Genomic DNA, 16,701 nt, shown 5'->3' on the forward strand with positions numbered 1-16,701 from the left:
TATCAAAAGGTTTTTTCAGTGCTCCAAAGAGCACAAAGAATATTTCATTCACCTCCATTACATGTATGAAATCTAAGTCTTGGTCAAACTGTCACTCAAAGTAACCTCCACATGTTTGCAACATACAGCAAACAAAACACCCTGGTTATTATATTTGATTCTTTTTCCACCTACCATAAAGCAAAAAGTTTGCAGTTTGAAAACAAGGTAACCTCTAAAGAGCCGTCACTCGTGTAAATTCTATGTTACCAGTGAAACATGTCAAAACTCACAGACCAACCAAGACTTTGATATGTTAACAGATTCTTATGTCATGTCTTATGTCACCTCTTTCTGAAAGTACATTTCTTACCTGGCTATGGCTCGTATGCAGCAGCGGGACATGTTGATGAAGGATGAGGATGAGGCCCTGGTCTGTAGCGTGGTCTCAATGCCTCGCAGCAGGTCATTGGTCTTCAGCAGCAACAGCATCTGCCGGGGAACTCTGTTCAACAAGTCGCTGATCTGGGGCAGGTACAGGCCTGCATTGGTCCTTATCTCAATATCCTGCCAAGTAAGACACGCAACAGGAAAAGTAAAACTCAGGTTGCATGTATATGTGTAAGTCCATCAATGGCTGCTTATACCCAGTGAGTGTGAAAAAGATAAAACACTTGAAGTGGACAGAACAAGGAGAAGGAATTGGCTGATCTTATCAAACTGTAATATTTTCATATAATCAGACGAAGCAGGCCCCCGGGTCAAAGTACTGTTACTGACTATTAATAATGGCTCGTGGCTACATACGACAGATGACACTGACAGTGTAGGCTGATCAGTTGCTTCAAGTCACTACTTTGGCTCTCGGAGGAGGCGGACGCACTTTTTCTCCTCTCCCTTATCTTCCCTGCTTATGTCCTTGTCTTGTCTCGTGTGTTTTTTTGTATTACTTTCCCTGGAACACTCTCTCACAGTCTGTTTCTAAAACCTAAAGAGAAGTCTGGGCTCGGGAGAGCTCGAGTGCCCTGGAGGTACTTTCCCTGCCGGATACACGATGGACGGGTGGCAGACATGGAGGATCGTGTGCCTGGCGGGACTGTCGATCGAGGACGCTGAAGATATCTACCTATTTGGAAGCATGATAACAGGGTTCTTGCTGATCGGAGCTGGCTTGGCCCTGGCTTATTGGAGAATTAAGAGAGCCGAACCGGCTGTTCAAACCACCCCCCCCAAGGCTGCCCGCTGGGATTGGAACGATGGGACAAGGCGCAACTTCTCAGAAAGGGCTCACTGAGTGCAGCATGGTTAAGAGCTTGGAGGCGCTAACGGCTGCAGTGAAGGCTCAGAATAACACCTCTGGGCGGAAGCTGGATTACATCGCGGATCAGTTGGCTGCGGTCGTGAGGTCTCAGAATCTGCTCTGTGAGCAAAAGCCTGAATAGACCACGGAATTGAAGGTAAATAACATCATGGAGAAACTCGCAGCTATTAACGGGAGATTGAGAGACCAGTGTCGGAGTGTTAAAGAACAGCTTTGAAATTCTCATGAGTTGTTGCAAAAGACAAACCACCATCATAATGCGGCTATCCCTTCGGCGCCAGCTGTGGGCTCAAGGCTGGAGCCGAACAAAAACTCCCTGATAACGACTGTGTTGAGTCTGTTCCTTCCCATTCCATGCAAGGCCACCTGGGTTGGCTGGAAGACTGTTTACTTAGCCTGGCAGGGCGAAGGACACTGTCTCAGCTGAACTATGGACACGCACACACATACACATACTGATACTGATAAGCACTCACTGACGCATCACCCTCCCTACCCTGGATCCAACGCCACCTCCAATGCTTACCTCCCCTCTGATGTGGACATCGGGTCAGTTGGAGGCGCAGTCGAAAGATTGCAGCGGTCCCAGATCAGATGTACACACTGGAACACTTTCCCATGTTGCTGTCTGTGTTTATTGTGCTGTGGTGTGTTGATATCTGTGCATTCCTGTATTATCCTTCTGTGTTACACATTTCAATGTTTTTTTTCCTCGCTACCTAGCCTGACCTGTCTCCCCAATGTGATGTTTGTATTGTATGTACGGTCGGCAAGGTCTGTCATCTCGGTTGTGGGCAAAAGACCTGCAACTGACAAATAAAGGCCATCATCATCATCATCATCAACTTTTAATCGCCACATGCAGTAAACTGCAGTGAAATGAACCCGCCCCCCGACCTTACACACACAACACAGACATCACATGGGGATACAAGTCAGAGAACGGTTGCATTACAGAAAAAAACACTGAAATGTACACTACAATGGGAAAAGTACAAGAGGAAAAAAAGAGACCTCTGCTCATGCTGGGCTATAGAGGACAGCATGAGAACAGGAAACAAAAAAACTCCTCTGCACAAAAAAGCACTTAAATGTCCACAGTACAACATTATAGAGCACGTGACCAGCAACAGGGTTGGGTAGGGGAAAGGAGTAATCCCAGGCAACACAGCAGCCATCCTGCCACTGCGCCGACTCACCAGCGTGGGCCCAGACCCGCCTCGTGTTCCCAGGAGGCAACAAGCATAGAAGGCATTGGAAGGGGAGGGGGGATGTGTGAGTGCTTATCAGTGTAAGTGTATGTGTGTGCGTGTCCATAGTTCAGCTGAGACAGTGTCCTTCACCCTATCAGGCTAAGTAAACAGTCTTCCAGCCAAACCAGGTGGCCTTGCATGGGATGGGAAGGAACAGACTCAACACAGTCGTTATCAGGGAGTTTTTGTGCGGCTCCAGCCTTGAGCCGTGCAGCTGGCGCCGTGGTGTTCGCATGTTGATGCCGTTGATTTTTCTTTTATGCGAGCAGCTTAGGAGAATTTCAAAGCTGATCTTTAACACTCCGACACTGGTCTCTCAATCTCCCGTTGTAGAGCCGCGAGCCTCCCCAAGATGGTATCAAACTTCTGGTCCGTGGTGTTGTCATTCTTGTGATTCTGAGACCTCACAACTGCAGTGAGCCGTTCTGCGATGTTTTCCAACTTTTGCTCAAGGTTCTCATTTTGAGCAGGCCTCTCTCTGATGTATCCCATCATACGCTCAATGGTGTTATTTTGAGTCTTCAGGGCAGCTGTAAGCGTCTCCAAGGTGTTAACCATGCTGCGTTCGTTGTGAGAAGTCGCGCCTCAACCCATCGCTTCAATCCCAGCGGGCAGCCTTGGGGGGGTTTGAACAGCCGGTTCTGCTCTCTTAATTCTCCGATAAGTCAGGGCCAAGCCAGCTCCGATCAGCAAGAACCCTGTTATCATGCTTCCAAATAGGTAGATATCTTCAGCGTCCTCGATCGACAGTCCCGCCAGGCACATGATCCTCCAGTTCTGCCACCCGTCCATCGTGTATCCGTCAGGGAAAGTCCCTCCAGGGCACTCAGGCTCTCCCAAGCCCAGACTCCTCGTTGAGAAAAGGGTGTCAATAGCATTCAGAGACCAGTTGATCAAATCCATAATTCTCTTTTAGGTTTTAGAGAACGACAGTGAGAGACTGTTCAAGGGAAAGTAATACACACGAGACAAGACAAGGACATAAGAGGCTAAGCAGGGAAGATAAGGGGAAGGAGGAGAGGAGAAAAGTGCGACCGCCTTCGCCAAGAGCCAAACGAGAATAGGCCATCTCATCACATCATTATTGTTCTGTCTAAAGCAATCGATGTGTCAATACAAATTACTCTTCCACATGTCATCAGCCATGTTGGCCTTTCTATTTAACATCAAGTCATCAAGAACATTAACAAAACATCCCAGTTATAAAGTGATGTCAACATTTTAAATCTATTTTTGCAGTACACTATAAAAATATCTGTAACACGTTTAACACATGTTTAAGTAATAGGTTTTACTGAATTTTTCTGTTATTTTTAAATATGTGATATATATGTATAAAATTACAAGAATAAAAATGTACCTTTGTATAAAAATAACTTTTTACATTTAAATTATAGAAAGTGTAAAGTGTATTTTTTCTACACACAAAAAACTGCAAAACAGTCACAAGTTTAAAACAATTTCACAAATATGTTTATTTAAAAGATTAAACTGTTAAATTCTGTTGTTATGCTGTAAATACATAACTAAAATTTGACTCACTTATTATAATATGACATGCAAAAGTGATGGGACAAAAGCTATGAATGTTTTTTATGAGTACGGAACATCTGGGAACCAAAAAGGTGCTGCTGAACTAGGCCCCGGTCCGGATGGGCCTGGGCCCCCTTTGGCGGGTTGCAGAGTATGGGGGTGCCACTAAATTATTGAAGTTCAATAATTTATGTTTTTTTAACACATGACAGTGGTGGTGGGAAGTCTGTTTTTTGTCAAGTAGTTTTAAACTTCTTTTATAAATGTTTTCAATAGTTTTAAGTGTTGTTGGACAAGCAAGTGACCAGGACGTCAAACAATCCGGTCGTTAAGTGATGACGTGACGAATCCTACTCCCGGGTCTAAAGTAGTCTGCGTTTAATATGGCTTTTGTGTTGTTAACATGTTTAATGTTTTGTATTTTCTTCTATTTAATCTCAAAAAGCTCCTAAAACAGTCAGTGATCACTGTTGACCTCCCTCGGCTTTTATTACCGCTAATCATTTATTTAAGCTCAGTTTTTAAAACCTTAGGATGTAACTACAGCCCAGCCCATGCAGCAGTATATGAATGACTAACCTCGTATTGTGGATGGATTATCTCATTTGTTCTCCTGGCTGAAGTTTGGTCCTTTTACAGCATCCTGCCATGCGATTACATTTGTTCCTGACCACCGAGAACACTCACGTTAACTTTTATCGAGTGGAAAAAAAGTTAGCTTGTTTATATTATGCTAACATAGCTGTGTCGCTAGCGGTCACGTAGCACATCATTATATACCAGCTAGCCCAACTTCAGTAACCCTGCAAACGTCACTGCTGTTTAGTTTTCTGTCTTCATTTATGCTGGAAGTGATAACAGAGCTGTACGTTTTAATTTGTTTCCAAAACCTCGCAGTCAGGACATGCTATATTGTATTTAGATAGAAGCTAGCAAGCTAACTCCCTGCTAACTTCTAACTCCGTTAAATGTCATAAATTCCGTTTTCATGGATGCCTGGATGTTAAACTCAATTGTTACACCTGGTAGAGCAGAACGCTGATCATTTTATTAAAGATGAAAGACTTTAGACAGTTTTTCAACTCTCAGTAATGCCATAGTGATCGTTTGATATATGGACCTGCAGCGGAGTTTAGACCCAGACACGGCTAGTGACGTCAGACTTAACGACCGGATTGTTATTTTTGTATGTGCCCTGGTTACACTCCGCGTTGATTATTGTAATTCTGTCTTTTCTTGGTTACTTCTCCATAGTCGTCAGCTGGTCCAAAATGCAGTTGCTCGTGTAACTACCAGAACCGCTTCTGTAGAATATATTTCTCCTGTCCTTCAACAGCTTCACTGGTTGGCTGATTTTGAGAGATAATATTGGACCTGCTTTTCACTCTCCCCTCCAGCTCCTCCATGTTTGTCAACCTGCCTGTGTATGCACTGTGCTTGAAACGTTGGGGGAATTATCGCTGTTTGTTCTTTACTATGGTGGTGACAGATTTTGGATTTCTGCTGCAATATTCTAATGATAAGATCAGAATTTGGATAAAAACATGCAAACATTCATCCTGTCTTGTATCAACGGTTCAGTCTGGTTGTAGTGGTGCAATGGTGCGGAGGATATTGTATTGGCACACTTTGGGCCCAGTAGCACCATGAGAGCATTGTTTAAACACCATTGTATGACCATGTCCATCCCTTTAGTACCAAAGTGTACTCATCTTTTGATGGCTGCTGCTATCAGGTCGCAATGTAACAAAGCTCAAATAATCTGAAACTGGTAAATTCACTGTATTCAAATACAACAACTGCATCATTTCAAAGTAGATCAAAATCTCGGAGGAATGTTTTCACACCTTGTTGCCATGAGCGATTAAGGTAGTGCTAAAGGTAAAAGGAGGTGAATCCCAGTACTTTGAATGTATACCTGATAAAGTGTCCAGCAGAAAAGGAAGAGTAGATTCACACAAATAGGCTTTCAGGTATTGCTTCAGTACAAACAGTAAGTGACGGTACACAGAAAGAAGTAATGACAAAGGAATAAGGGGACGGAGGGATGATGTTTACCTCCATGGCAACTATTTGTTCTCTTTGATGTTGAAGATGGCTGCTTGAGTTGCTGCATCAGTGTCTTGCTCTACTCTACTTCAAAGGACTTTTCCTACTGCACATCAATGCAGCTAAATTACACCATTAGTCATGGAACAAAGTGATTCCAAAGCCTTATTCATTTTGCAATCTTTAGATGGTAAGTATGTCAAGAGGTGAGCAGAGGTGAGTCTGTACAAGTGCTGGACAAAACACAAGTAAACTGAACAACTGCATAAATGCAGACTAATTGGATGCGTAATATAGAAATACCTATTCACGTCATCTGAAAGTCTAAATAGATGCACAAATTATTGGTCAAGGTTAGCGCTGGGTATATTTTCAACTTGGATGCATTAACATTACAATCAGTGCTCTAAAATTACAAACGAGGGATGTTTTCAATCACAAAGAAAAATTTGGTACACGATGATGGAATAAAAAACATTTTGTTTTCTGCGAGATTTAAAGGTTTGTGTTCATACACTTTTTTTTTTTACAGCTCCAGTACAAATGATTCATAGTTATAGTTTTAACAGAAGATAAGAAGCACTTCACTTGACTTAGCAACAGAGCTGAAGGAGTCCTTTTCAATAAATGAAAAACAAAGTGACCCTCACTTTGTTTTTAGGAGTGGTAATGAGTGGATTTGGTGAAGCGATGTTGTAAAAAGAGAAAGAATGTAGCAGGAGGGTCAGACTAATACAAAGTGCAGTTTTAACTGCATCCTCGGGACTGTTTTCAGAGTCAGTCTCCTAATAGCTACTTTATCATTCTAAAGAATAAATCTGCAATGTCAGATACATAAACAACTACATTATTAAGGACCATCAAACGCATCTCAGTGGTGCTCCCGTATCCAAACATCTTCAAATCACAGGGGAGCAGGATTTACTACAAAGGCTTCAGCTGCCCGAGAGCTGGTAGATTCTAGAAGGTAAAAAAAATACAATAAAATAAAATAAATCACCTTCCAGGAATAAAAGTGTGCGCCAAGGTAACACAGTGACATCACGCAGGCTGAGATGAGTGAACTGACAAAATCAAACATCAGCATGGAGGACTGCTGTTCATCCAAACTACAGGATACACTTTCATTAAACTGTATTGCTCCACAGCCTTATGTGTTCATTATTGTAACCACGATGACACAAAGCTTCTCCCTTTTATTTTAACAGGGTTACAATCATAAGACTTGCCTTACAGCTGTAGGCTTGTAGCCAAACCTTTGTTGGTTGGACAGTTATTATATTTCATTAGTCACCATCAAAAATAACAACGGTATGCTTCTAGAGATGTTAGATAAGCTGTTGCTATTGCATCACTTACACCAGAACTGGAGAGCAGACAGAGTTTTTAATTTAAAAAAATAAAATGGCTTTTTTTCCTTTGAAAAAATATTATTGTGAGAAGAATTTGATTTATCGAATTAGATCCATCAGTAGTGGTTCCTTGATTTTAATGGCTGACGTATGCCTGTGATACACTGTGGCCGTGATGGACAGTTTTCAAACTCTCTTTGTTTCATGTAAGCTTTCCATACACCAAACTAGTTTCTGATTGTAACCGATGCTTCATTTCATACTACCAGCAGGAATGCCAAGACAAGGATCGCTGTGTCCACAGGGTGCTGAAGGAAAAAACAAACTACATTTTAATACTTAAGAGAAGAAACCACAGTAGAACCATCTGTTACCAAAAGCAGCTAGGGAGAGTACGACACCTGTACGATCTACAAAGTCAGCGCTATCTAAGTAAACATCCAGAGAAATCTTTGAGCACCAATGAACTTTTACTAATACTAATACTAAAAATATTGTTATCCAGATTATAATGAGAGAAACACATCTGACAACTCTACAGTGCTGACTGTAAAGCTTTTACCTTTTTAAACTGCACTGGAAGTTAAATCTAATTACTTTTCAATGCACTTTGAAGGAAAATACCATTAACAGTGAAGAACTGTGCATTTGGATTTCTGGCAAGTTAGAAGCTCAGCAGTTAAACTTCTGATGTATGTGAGGTTCTGACTATGGACATATATAAACAGACAGATATGAGCAGGTGTTTAAACTGAATCTTATAAACCTTATTTTCATTTGCTACACAAATATTATTTACTTTTATGTGCTGTAATGTCTAATTTTTAATATCTTGAAAGGCAAATGTTTTAAACAGAAAGTATTTAATTAATATTGTATATTAATGTTTTTTATTATTTTATTTAATAAAGCCATTCATAAAAATCCAATAGTTTTTTCACTGTGTGAATAACAAACATTGGTGCCCAAAGCCCTGTGTATATTCTTCTCCAGACTAATTATATGTGCACGTGTGTGTGTGTGTGTGTGTGTGTGTGTGTGTGTGTGTGTGTGTGTGTGTGCGTGCGTGCGTGCGTGTTAGCAAGATTTTCAGGGCTGTCAGTCCAGATAAACATAGATTTGACATGCACAGAGACAGACAGACACCATTCTGACACAGATAAACTACTCTCTGTCTCCGTCTAATGCCCACAGGAAATGATGTGAGAAAACAACTGCAATGCAGCAAACAGCATCTGATTCATCTACATTATCTCCCACCTACACACACGCACACACACAATTTTATTCAATTCAGTTTATTAACGTAGTGCTAATTCACAGCAACAGACAGCCTCCTGTGAGCAATCACTTGGTGATAGCGGGGAAAAAAATCTCCCTTTCAACAGGAAGAAACATGCGGCAGAGCCAGGCTCCGGGAGGGACAGCCATCGCTGCGACTGGTTTGTGGGACGTGGGGAAAGAACAGAAAAGAAGACCACAGGGAGACGGCAGAAAACAGAAACCAGTGATGTTCTGCCAGGACAAGCAAGGCAAGCAGTGCTTTACTTGTCAAATCTAAATTTAGACATAAATGAAGAAATACCAAAGTAAAGCGATCTCATACAGCACTGTCATAAAGTTTCTCAATTCCATTAAATGCAAAAAAGACCAGCAAGCAAATAAACGCCATGAGGAAATGCTACAGTGAGAAGAAAATTAACATTTCTGATATATTCCCACATATGAGGCCCATTGTCTAGAAGGAATGTATGAAAGCTGTCATACAACACTAATATGATTTATCTATTTTTTTATTCCTGAATCAATCACTAGTCCAAAAACTGACTGAAATGGCATCAAATACAACCTGAATTTGTTTCGGTCAGCATCAAGTAATTACAACAGTAATAGCAATTATGTCACTCCTGGATTTGCTTAAACCACTTACAAGTAACTGCTCAGTATACATCATTTCCTTTATTAACAGTAAGCACTTCACTAAAAGTGGTCCTATTGTGCTTTCTGTCGTATATATGCTGCTACAATGGCAGATAGAGTCCCGATCAAAAGTTTAAGACTTTTGGAGAAATGGCAAAAAAAATCGTATCTTGCATGGTTGGATCTTAACAAGGTTCCAAGTAGAACTTCAACATGCAACAAGAAGAACTGGGAGTGAGACAAAAAATTTTGAGCATGCAATTTATTGAAAACACCACTTAAACTTAAACACACAGGCTGTTTTACAGCTGATCAAAAGTTTTGGACCACATAATGCAAAATGCAAAAATGTGGATTCATTGTCATTTTCTGTCAGGTAGTCACACTGTCATGATGTTCTGATGGCAAAGGCAAAAAACATTCCCCTTTTGAACATGGCCGGGTTGTTGAACTGCATAAGCATTGTCTCTCGCCATCGCTGCTGAGGTGGGATGCAATGAGACATTTGAAAATTCATAAATGATCCTGAGGGTTATGGAACAGACCCAAATTAAGGCCGTTACCGGTGCCGACTGCAGCCCCCATAACCATCAGATGACATCTGAGACTGAAGGGCTTCAAAAACTAAAAACGTCTTCAAAGGCCTCGTCTCCTTGAACGCCACAGAACTGACCATTTGGACTTTGCAAGAGAGCACCAAACATGGGACACTGAAAGGTGGAAGAAAGTTTTATTCTCTGATGAGGATAGTCCTGATGGTTTCCAACATTACCAGCATGACAAGCAGATCCCGCCTGACATGTTTTCTACGCTCCGCAGTGGAGGGGACGCCATAATGGTCTGGTGTGCTTTTTCCTTCAGTGGAACAATGGAGCTTCAGGAAGTGCAGGGACGTTAAACGGCCACTGGCTGTGTCCAGATGTTGCAGAGAGCGTCCTCATGACTGAGAGCCCTCGTCTGTTTGGTTACGACTGGGTTTATCAACAGGACAACGCTACAGCACACAACGCTGCAGGACAAAGGACTTCTTCCAGGAAAAGAACATCACTCTTTTGGACCATCCTGCGTGTTCTTGTGATCTAAATCCAACTGAGAACCTTTGGGGATGGATGGCAAGGGAAGTTTACAAACATGGACAACAGTTCCAGACAATAGATGCCCTTCATGCGGCCGTCTTCACCACTTGTTCCCACTCACCTCATGGAAGCGCTTGCATCAAGCATGCCGCAATGAATTTTTGAAGTGATCAACAATAACGGTGGAGCTGCTCATTACGGAGTTCATGTTTGGAACTTTGATTTCTGTTTTTGGGGGGTTTATGGGATTTTTGGAGGTGTGGTCCTAAACCTTTGATTGGGACTGTATTAAACATGCCCAAAATCTCACCTAAGGCCGCCTGAGGTCAGTATGTAATGATCCCTGTGAGCTGATAGTTTTCTCTACTCTTTTTTTCTTGATAATATCAATGAAACCAGATATCCTAAATGTGATTGTATCTAGCATAAAGCTCCACTCACGTATAGTTCAAAACCTTTCATTTACGAGGGGCACCCAATCAAAATAAAGCTGGCATACAAGAAGAGGACAGGAAGCTAAAATGACTTGTTTCAGACAGAGGACAAACTGAGGGACTGTTGTTTAAGATAAACAGGGATTCTTTTTAGTTATCAATCATACAAAGCTATTCTAATAGTGCAAGAAATTAGTAAAGTAGGTCCCTTGAAACATAACTAGCAAATGCAGAACAGCTGCAAGTACCATACTGAGTAGACTTACTGTAGTCTAATTTAATCTAATTCTTTGCTAAATCATTTTCTGTGAATCGCTCTAAACTCTCCTTTGTTCACTAAATAAGTTACTTCACATCTCATGTTTTTTTTCTTTATTTACTTTTTAAAAAATCAAAACCAATCGTTAACAAGGTAGAGACATAAACCTACAACATAATACCACATCACAGCACCCCAGTCCAAATAACAGGGTGCTGGGTGTTCTGAAGTGCTATGCTGATGCCTGCTTGGGGAATAACAATTAGTAGTAATTATAGGAGGTTGGGTAGCAGGCCTCACAGCTGTCAGGCGGGACACAGAGAAGGTGACAGGGCTCTCATTTGCATCTGAAAGCTTCAATAAGGACATATTGTATTGAGAGTGGCGCAATAATAAGCCAAGCAAAAGGAAAAAGGAATTCATCTTGGGGGAGGTGGAATCTGTTCTGGCGATTTTTCTTTCTCTCCAGTATATTAGAGTTAACCAGCTGATTTTGTACCACAGACAGACATAAGGGAAGAATGTCAGACACGATTTAGCAAAACCAAGTGTCATTCTTACAGAGTACACAAGCAAATTGCTACTGTATGAAGTAAATAAAATTTACTGAACCAATATGTACTTATAAAAAAGGCACCTAATTCAAGAGATGAAACATAGTTTGTACATAAATGAGAATCAATTATATCTTTAGGCACCTGTCACAAAAATACATGATTGGTTCCCATTTCATGAGCTGAATCTACAAAAAAGCCAAATATGAAGGTGTTCACTAACAAGCTGATACCCAAGAGCTTTTAGCCAAAAACTTGCCATACCTCTGCATGGAGTGCAGTGTGTCTTTTAAAAGTCTGAGGAAACTACAGGGAGTGCAGAATTATTAGGCAAGTTGTATTTTTGAGGAATGATTTTATTATTGAACAACAACCATGTTCTCAATGAACCCAAAAAACTCATTAATATCAAAGCTGAATGTTTTTGGAAGTAGTTTTTAGTTTGTTTTGAGTTTTAGCTATTTTAGGGGGATATCTGTGTGTGCAGGTGACTATTACTGTGCATAATTATTAGGCAACTTAACAAAAAACAAATATATACCCATTTCAATTATTTATTTTTACCAGTGAAACCAATATAACATCTCCACATTTACAAATATACATTTCTGACATTCAAAAACAAAACAAAAACAAATCAGGGACCAATATAGCCACCTTTCTTTGCAAGGACACTCAAAAGCCTGCCATCCATGGATTCTGTCAGTGTTTTGATCTGTTCACCATCAACATTGCGTGCAGCAGCAACCACAGCCTCCCAGACACTGTTCAGAGAGGTGTACTGTTTTCCCTCCTTGTAAATCTCACATTTGATGATGGACCACAGGTTCTCAATGGGGTTCAGATCAGGTGAACAAGGAGGCCATGTCATTAGTTTCTCTTCTTTTATACCCTTTCTTGAAGCCACGCTGTGGAGTACTTGGACGCGTGTGATGGAGCATTGTCCTGCATGGAAATCATGTTTTTCTTGAAGGATGCAGACTTCTTCCTGTACCACTGCTTGAAGAAGGTGTCTTCCAGAAACTGGCAGTAGGACTGGGAGTTGAGCTTGACTCCATCCTCAACCCGAAAAGGCCCCACAAGCTCATCTTTGATGATACCAGCCCAAACCAGTACTCCACCTCCACCTTGCTGGCGTCTGAGTGGGACTGGAGCTCTCTGCCCTTTACCAATCCAGCCACGGGCCCATCCATCTGGCCCATCAAGACTCACTCTCATTTCATCAGTCCATAAAACCTTAGAAAAACCAGTCTTGAGATATTTCTTGGCCCAGTCTTGACGTTTCAGCTTGTGTGTCTTGTTCAGTGGTGGTCGTCTTTCAGCCTTTCTTACCTTGGCCATGTCTCTGAGTATTGCACACCTTGTGCTTTTGGGCACTCCAGTGATGTTGCAGCTCTGAAATATGGCCAAACTGGTGGCAAGTGGCATCTTGGCAGCTGCACGCTTGACTTTTCTCAGTTATTTTGCGCCTTGGTTTTTCCACACGCTTCTTGCGACGCTGTTGACTATTTTGAATGAAACGCTTGATTGTTCGATGATCACGCTTCAGAAGCTTTGCAATTTTGAGACTGCTGCATCCCTCTGCAAGATATCTCACTATTTTTGACTTTTCTGAGCCTGTCAAGTCCTTCTTTTGACCCATTTTGCCAAAGGAAAGGACGTTGCCTAATAATTATGCACACCTGATATAGGGTGTTGATGTCATTAGACCACACCCCTTCTCATTACAGAGATGCACATCACCTAATATGCTTAATTGGTAGTAGGCTTTCGAGCCTATACAGCTTGGAGTAAGACAACATGCATGAAGAGGATGATGTGGACAAAATACTCATTTGCCTAATAATTCTGCACTCCCTGTACATACTTGGACTACAGATATTTAGAAGTATATGAACTATGTCTGAAAGAAAGTCCAAAAATGCACCTGACACAGGACCTGAGAGATGCATTTGACCCTTCAGTTGATCCATGTAATGTACACACTGATGCCTCAGCTGTCAAGAAGCTAATCTTAAGTAAGGGGAAACAGGGAGGAAAGGCTGGGGTACACCAAATTACACAAGACATGAACTAAAAACTAGGGGTGGGGGGGGGGGGGGGGAAGCGACACTGCGTAGTATCGCGATATTTTGTTTGCTAATAATGTATCGATACAGGGACAGCAGACATCGATATTTTATTACAAAAACTTCCAGTCTACCAGCCGGTGCGGTTGAGCTTTTTCTCTAGTGAGGTCAGCAGAGGTTAGGTCAGCACATGGGAAAATTGATCAAACAAAGATGGAGGCAGAGCAAGAAATCAGGAAACTGCCATCTGCGTTTAAATCGAACGTCTGGTCGTATTTTGAACATTTTTAACAAGGATGGGACAAATGAGATGGATATGACATACTGGATTTGCAAGGAGTTTCATATGAAAATAAAGTAGTCTGGGAATACTACGAACATGAGGGCCCATCTTACATTACACCATCCAAAAATAGCATTAACCACGGACGGCAAAGCTAGCTCTAAATCAGCTCAACTGAAAAATCAACCAACACTGGACACTCTTAGCTTAACAAAGCTATCTGCCAATTCAGAGCGAGCTAAGAAAATGACATAATCTATCACGTACTTCATCTGCAAAGACCTGCATCCTTACAACATTGTGGAAAACGAGGGCTTTTCTTATATGCTCAAGACGCTGGAACCCAGGTATGTGACACCATCACGACGTTTTCTCGCGGACACAGCCGTACCCAATCTCTACATAGACGTGAAGCGTAAAGTTGAGGAAAGTTTGAGCACAGCAGAAAGGGGTGCATTAACTTGCGACGCATGGACCTGTGTAATTGCTACAGAACAATTTATGTTATACTTTGTTATTGCTAGAGAAGAATATTTATTTTATTATTTTACATATAAATTTTTTTTCCTGGGGACCCTGTGACCCCCCATTGAAGAGCCGTAGGCTGTGGATCTCTTAAGATCTCACTGTTGGGTTTGTAAGGCCATGTTACTCCTAAGTTTCTATCTTGTTCAAAGAGAAGATATAAAACAAAGTTCTAAGCTAATCGACCTTAGTGTTCTCCTTTTTTAAAGAGAATCGATACGAGAATCAAATCGTTAAACAGAATCGAAAATGGAATCGGAATCGTGAAAATCTTATCAATACCCATCCCTAGTTGTCACCGACAATACTTCTAATATGACAATTGCCACTCAGCTAGCGGGATACCTGCATGTGAAGTGTTTCGCCCATAAGCTCAATCTGGCATCACAACAAGCCTTAAACCGCCTGCAGTATCCAGGGTCTTGGGGAGAGTGCGGCGCATAACTGTGTTTTTCAATAGAAACTTGGTGGCAAACCACGCTCTGGAGCAAAAACAGAAAATGTTACAGCTCCCGACTCACAAGCTCAAGACCGACGTCTGTTTAACTTTTTTTTAGGGCAGCAACAAACAGGACAGTTTACTTATTTTAATTTAAGACAAAATGTTTTATTTTATTTAAATTTAAAACTTTTTATTTAATGTAAAATTATATTTTGTTTTAATTTACTTTCACATTCTTCAGTTAATGAAGGGGCCGCATAGTTTTTACAAATTGCTGTAATTGTACCAGATGGTTGCATTTAGTTTAGTTGGACTAGACTGTAATACAAACCGTTCAGTTTGTCAGCAATAAAACTGACTGAAATGAGAGAACGACTGAGTGTGAGACTTTGTTATTAGATAAAATTAATATTGATAAAGTTTACCTTTATGGACAGAATCTGCAGTAGAAAAAATGTGATAAATCGCAAAATATAATACTCAGAATATCGCAAATAATTAAAAAAAATTGCAATAATATCGTATCGTGAGTGAAGTATTGTCATAATGTCGTATCGTGGGGTGTATGGTGATTCCCACCTCTATTAGCCACCACCTTAAGTAGTGGATGCCTGACTAAGTCATGAGTCACAGGTGAGTTGATTGCTGACAGGTGTGTGGGCCAAATGTGGGAACCCACAATGAGTAATGAGGAGGGACAGGAAAGACAAGACAACCTCAGCAGGAGGCCTGTTAGCTGTGTCCTGATGGGTAAAGGTACCTTCTATTAAGACTATTTTGGCCAGCAGTCATGAATAGGGATGGGTATCGAAAACCGGTTCTTGTTGAGAACCGGTTCCCACTGTTTCAATTCCTTGGAATCGTTTGCCACTTTTAAAAACGATTCCCTTATCGATTCCAGTCGCCCCGAATGACGTCATCACGTTGAGTAGCGTCTTTTACCCAGTAGGAAACACGGCGCCTGAGCGGCACAAACGCTCAAAAGTTTGGTTACACTTTATGAGAAAGGATGACAACAGGGCAACGTGCAATACTTGCAAAGTAGAGATTTCATCAAAGGGAGGAAACACTATGAACATGCAAAAGCATTTGCTCAAAAAACACGCGATTGCTTTCAACGAATGTCGTGTTTTTGATCCGCTCCGGACTAGCGAAGCTCAACCCAGCAGCAGCGGTAGCGTTTCCACGTCCTCTCCCGTTAATACTGCAGGTAACTAATCAATTAGCATTGCATATTATGTTAGCGCGATTTACCTTATTACAAAACCTGCTATTACTGTGCGTTGCATTTAGATAACCATGATGAGAGACACAGAGTCTGGCTCAGATGCTGGCAGTTCTCGCTGCAGTCTACCGGTAGCGTCTCCTTTCAGGCAGGATAGACGAATGTCACCGAGCAGTGTCTAAGTTTGTGGTCAAAGGCTTGCACCCGTTTGCCACAGCAGATGTCCCCGATTTCACTTTGGTAAGTGAATGTGTTTAATTGTAGGCAGGACATTACTGGATATTCTTGTGTAATTGCTACAGAATAATTTATGTTAAACTTTGTTATTGCTACAGGAGAATATTTATTTTATTATTTTACATATACATTTTTTTTCCTGGGGACCCTGTGACACCCCATTGAAGAGCCGTAGGCTGTGGCTCTCTTA

The 16,701-nt window shown here is 41.4% G+C and overlaps 1 protein-coding gene across 2 annotated transcripts in view; it reads right to left on the minus strand.

Annotated features, from left to right (window-relative positions):
* The window catches only part of adck1 (aarF domain containing kinase 1), a 92,238-nt gene that overhangs the window by 6,262 nt on the left and 69,275 nt on the right, over window positions 1-16,701 (minus strand). For both annotated transcript variants that reach the window (XM_085441106.1, XM_085441107.1), the window contains exon 11: window positions 353-546. In XM_085441106.1, the coding sequence (XP_085297232.1) occupies window positions 353-546 (194 nt within the window). The remainder of the gene's footprint in view (window positions 1-352; window positions 547-16,701) is intronic.

Source organism: Copadichromis virginalis, linkage group LG19 (genome assembly GCF_057382275.1).
Source record: "Copadichromis virginalis isolate Kocher_CV1m ecotype Utaka linkage group LG19, C_Virginalis_male_GT1.1, whole genome shotgun sequence".
Lineage (NCBI taxonomy): Eukaryota > Metazoa > Chordata > Actinopteri > Cichliformes > Cichlidae > Copadichromis > Copadichromis virginalis.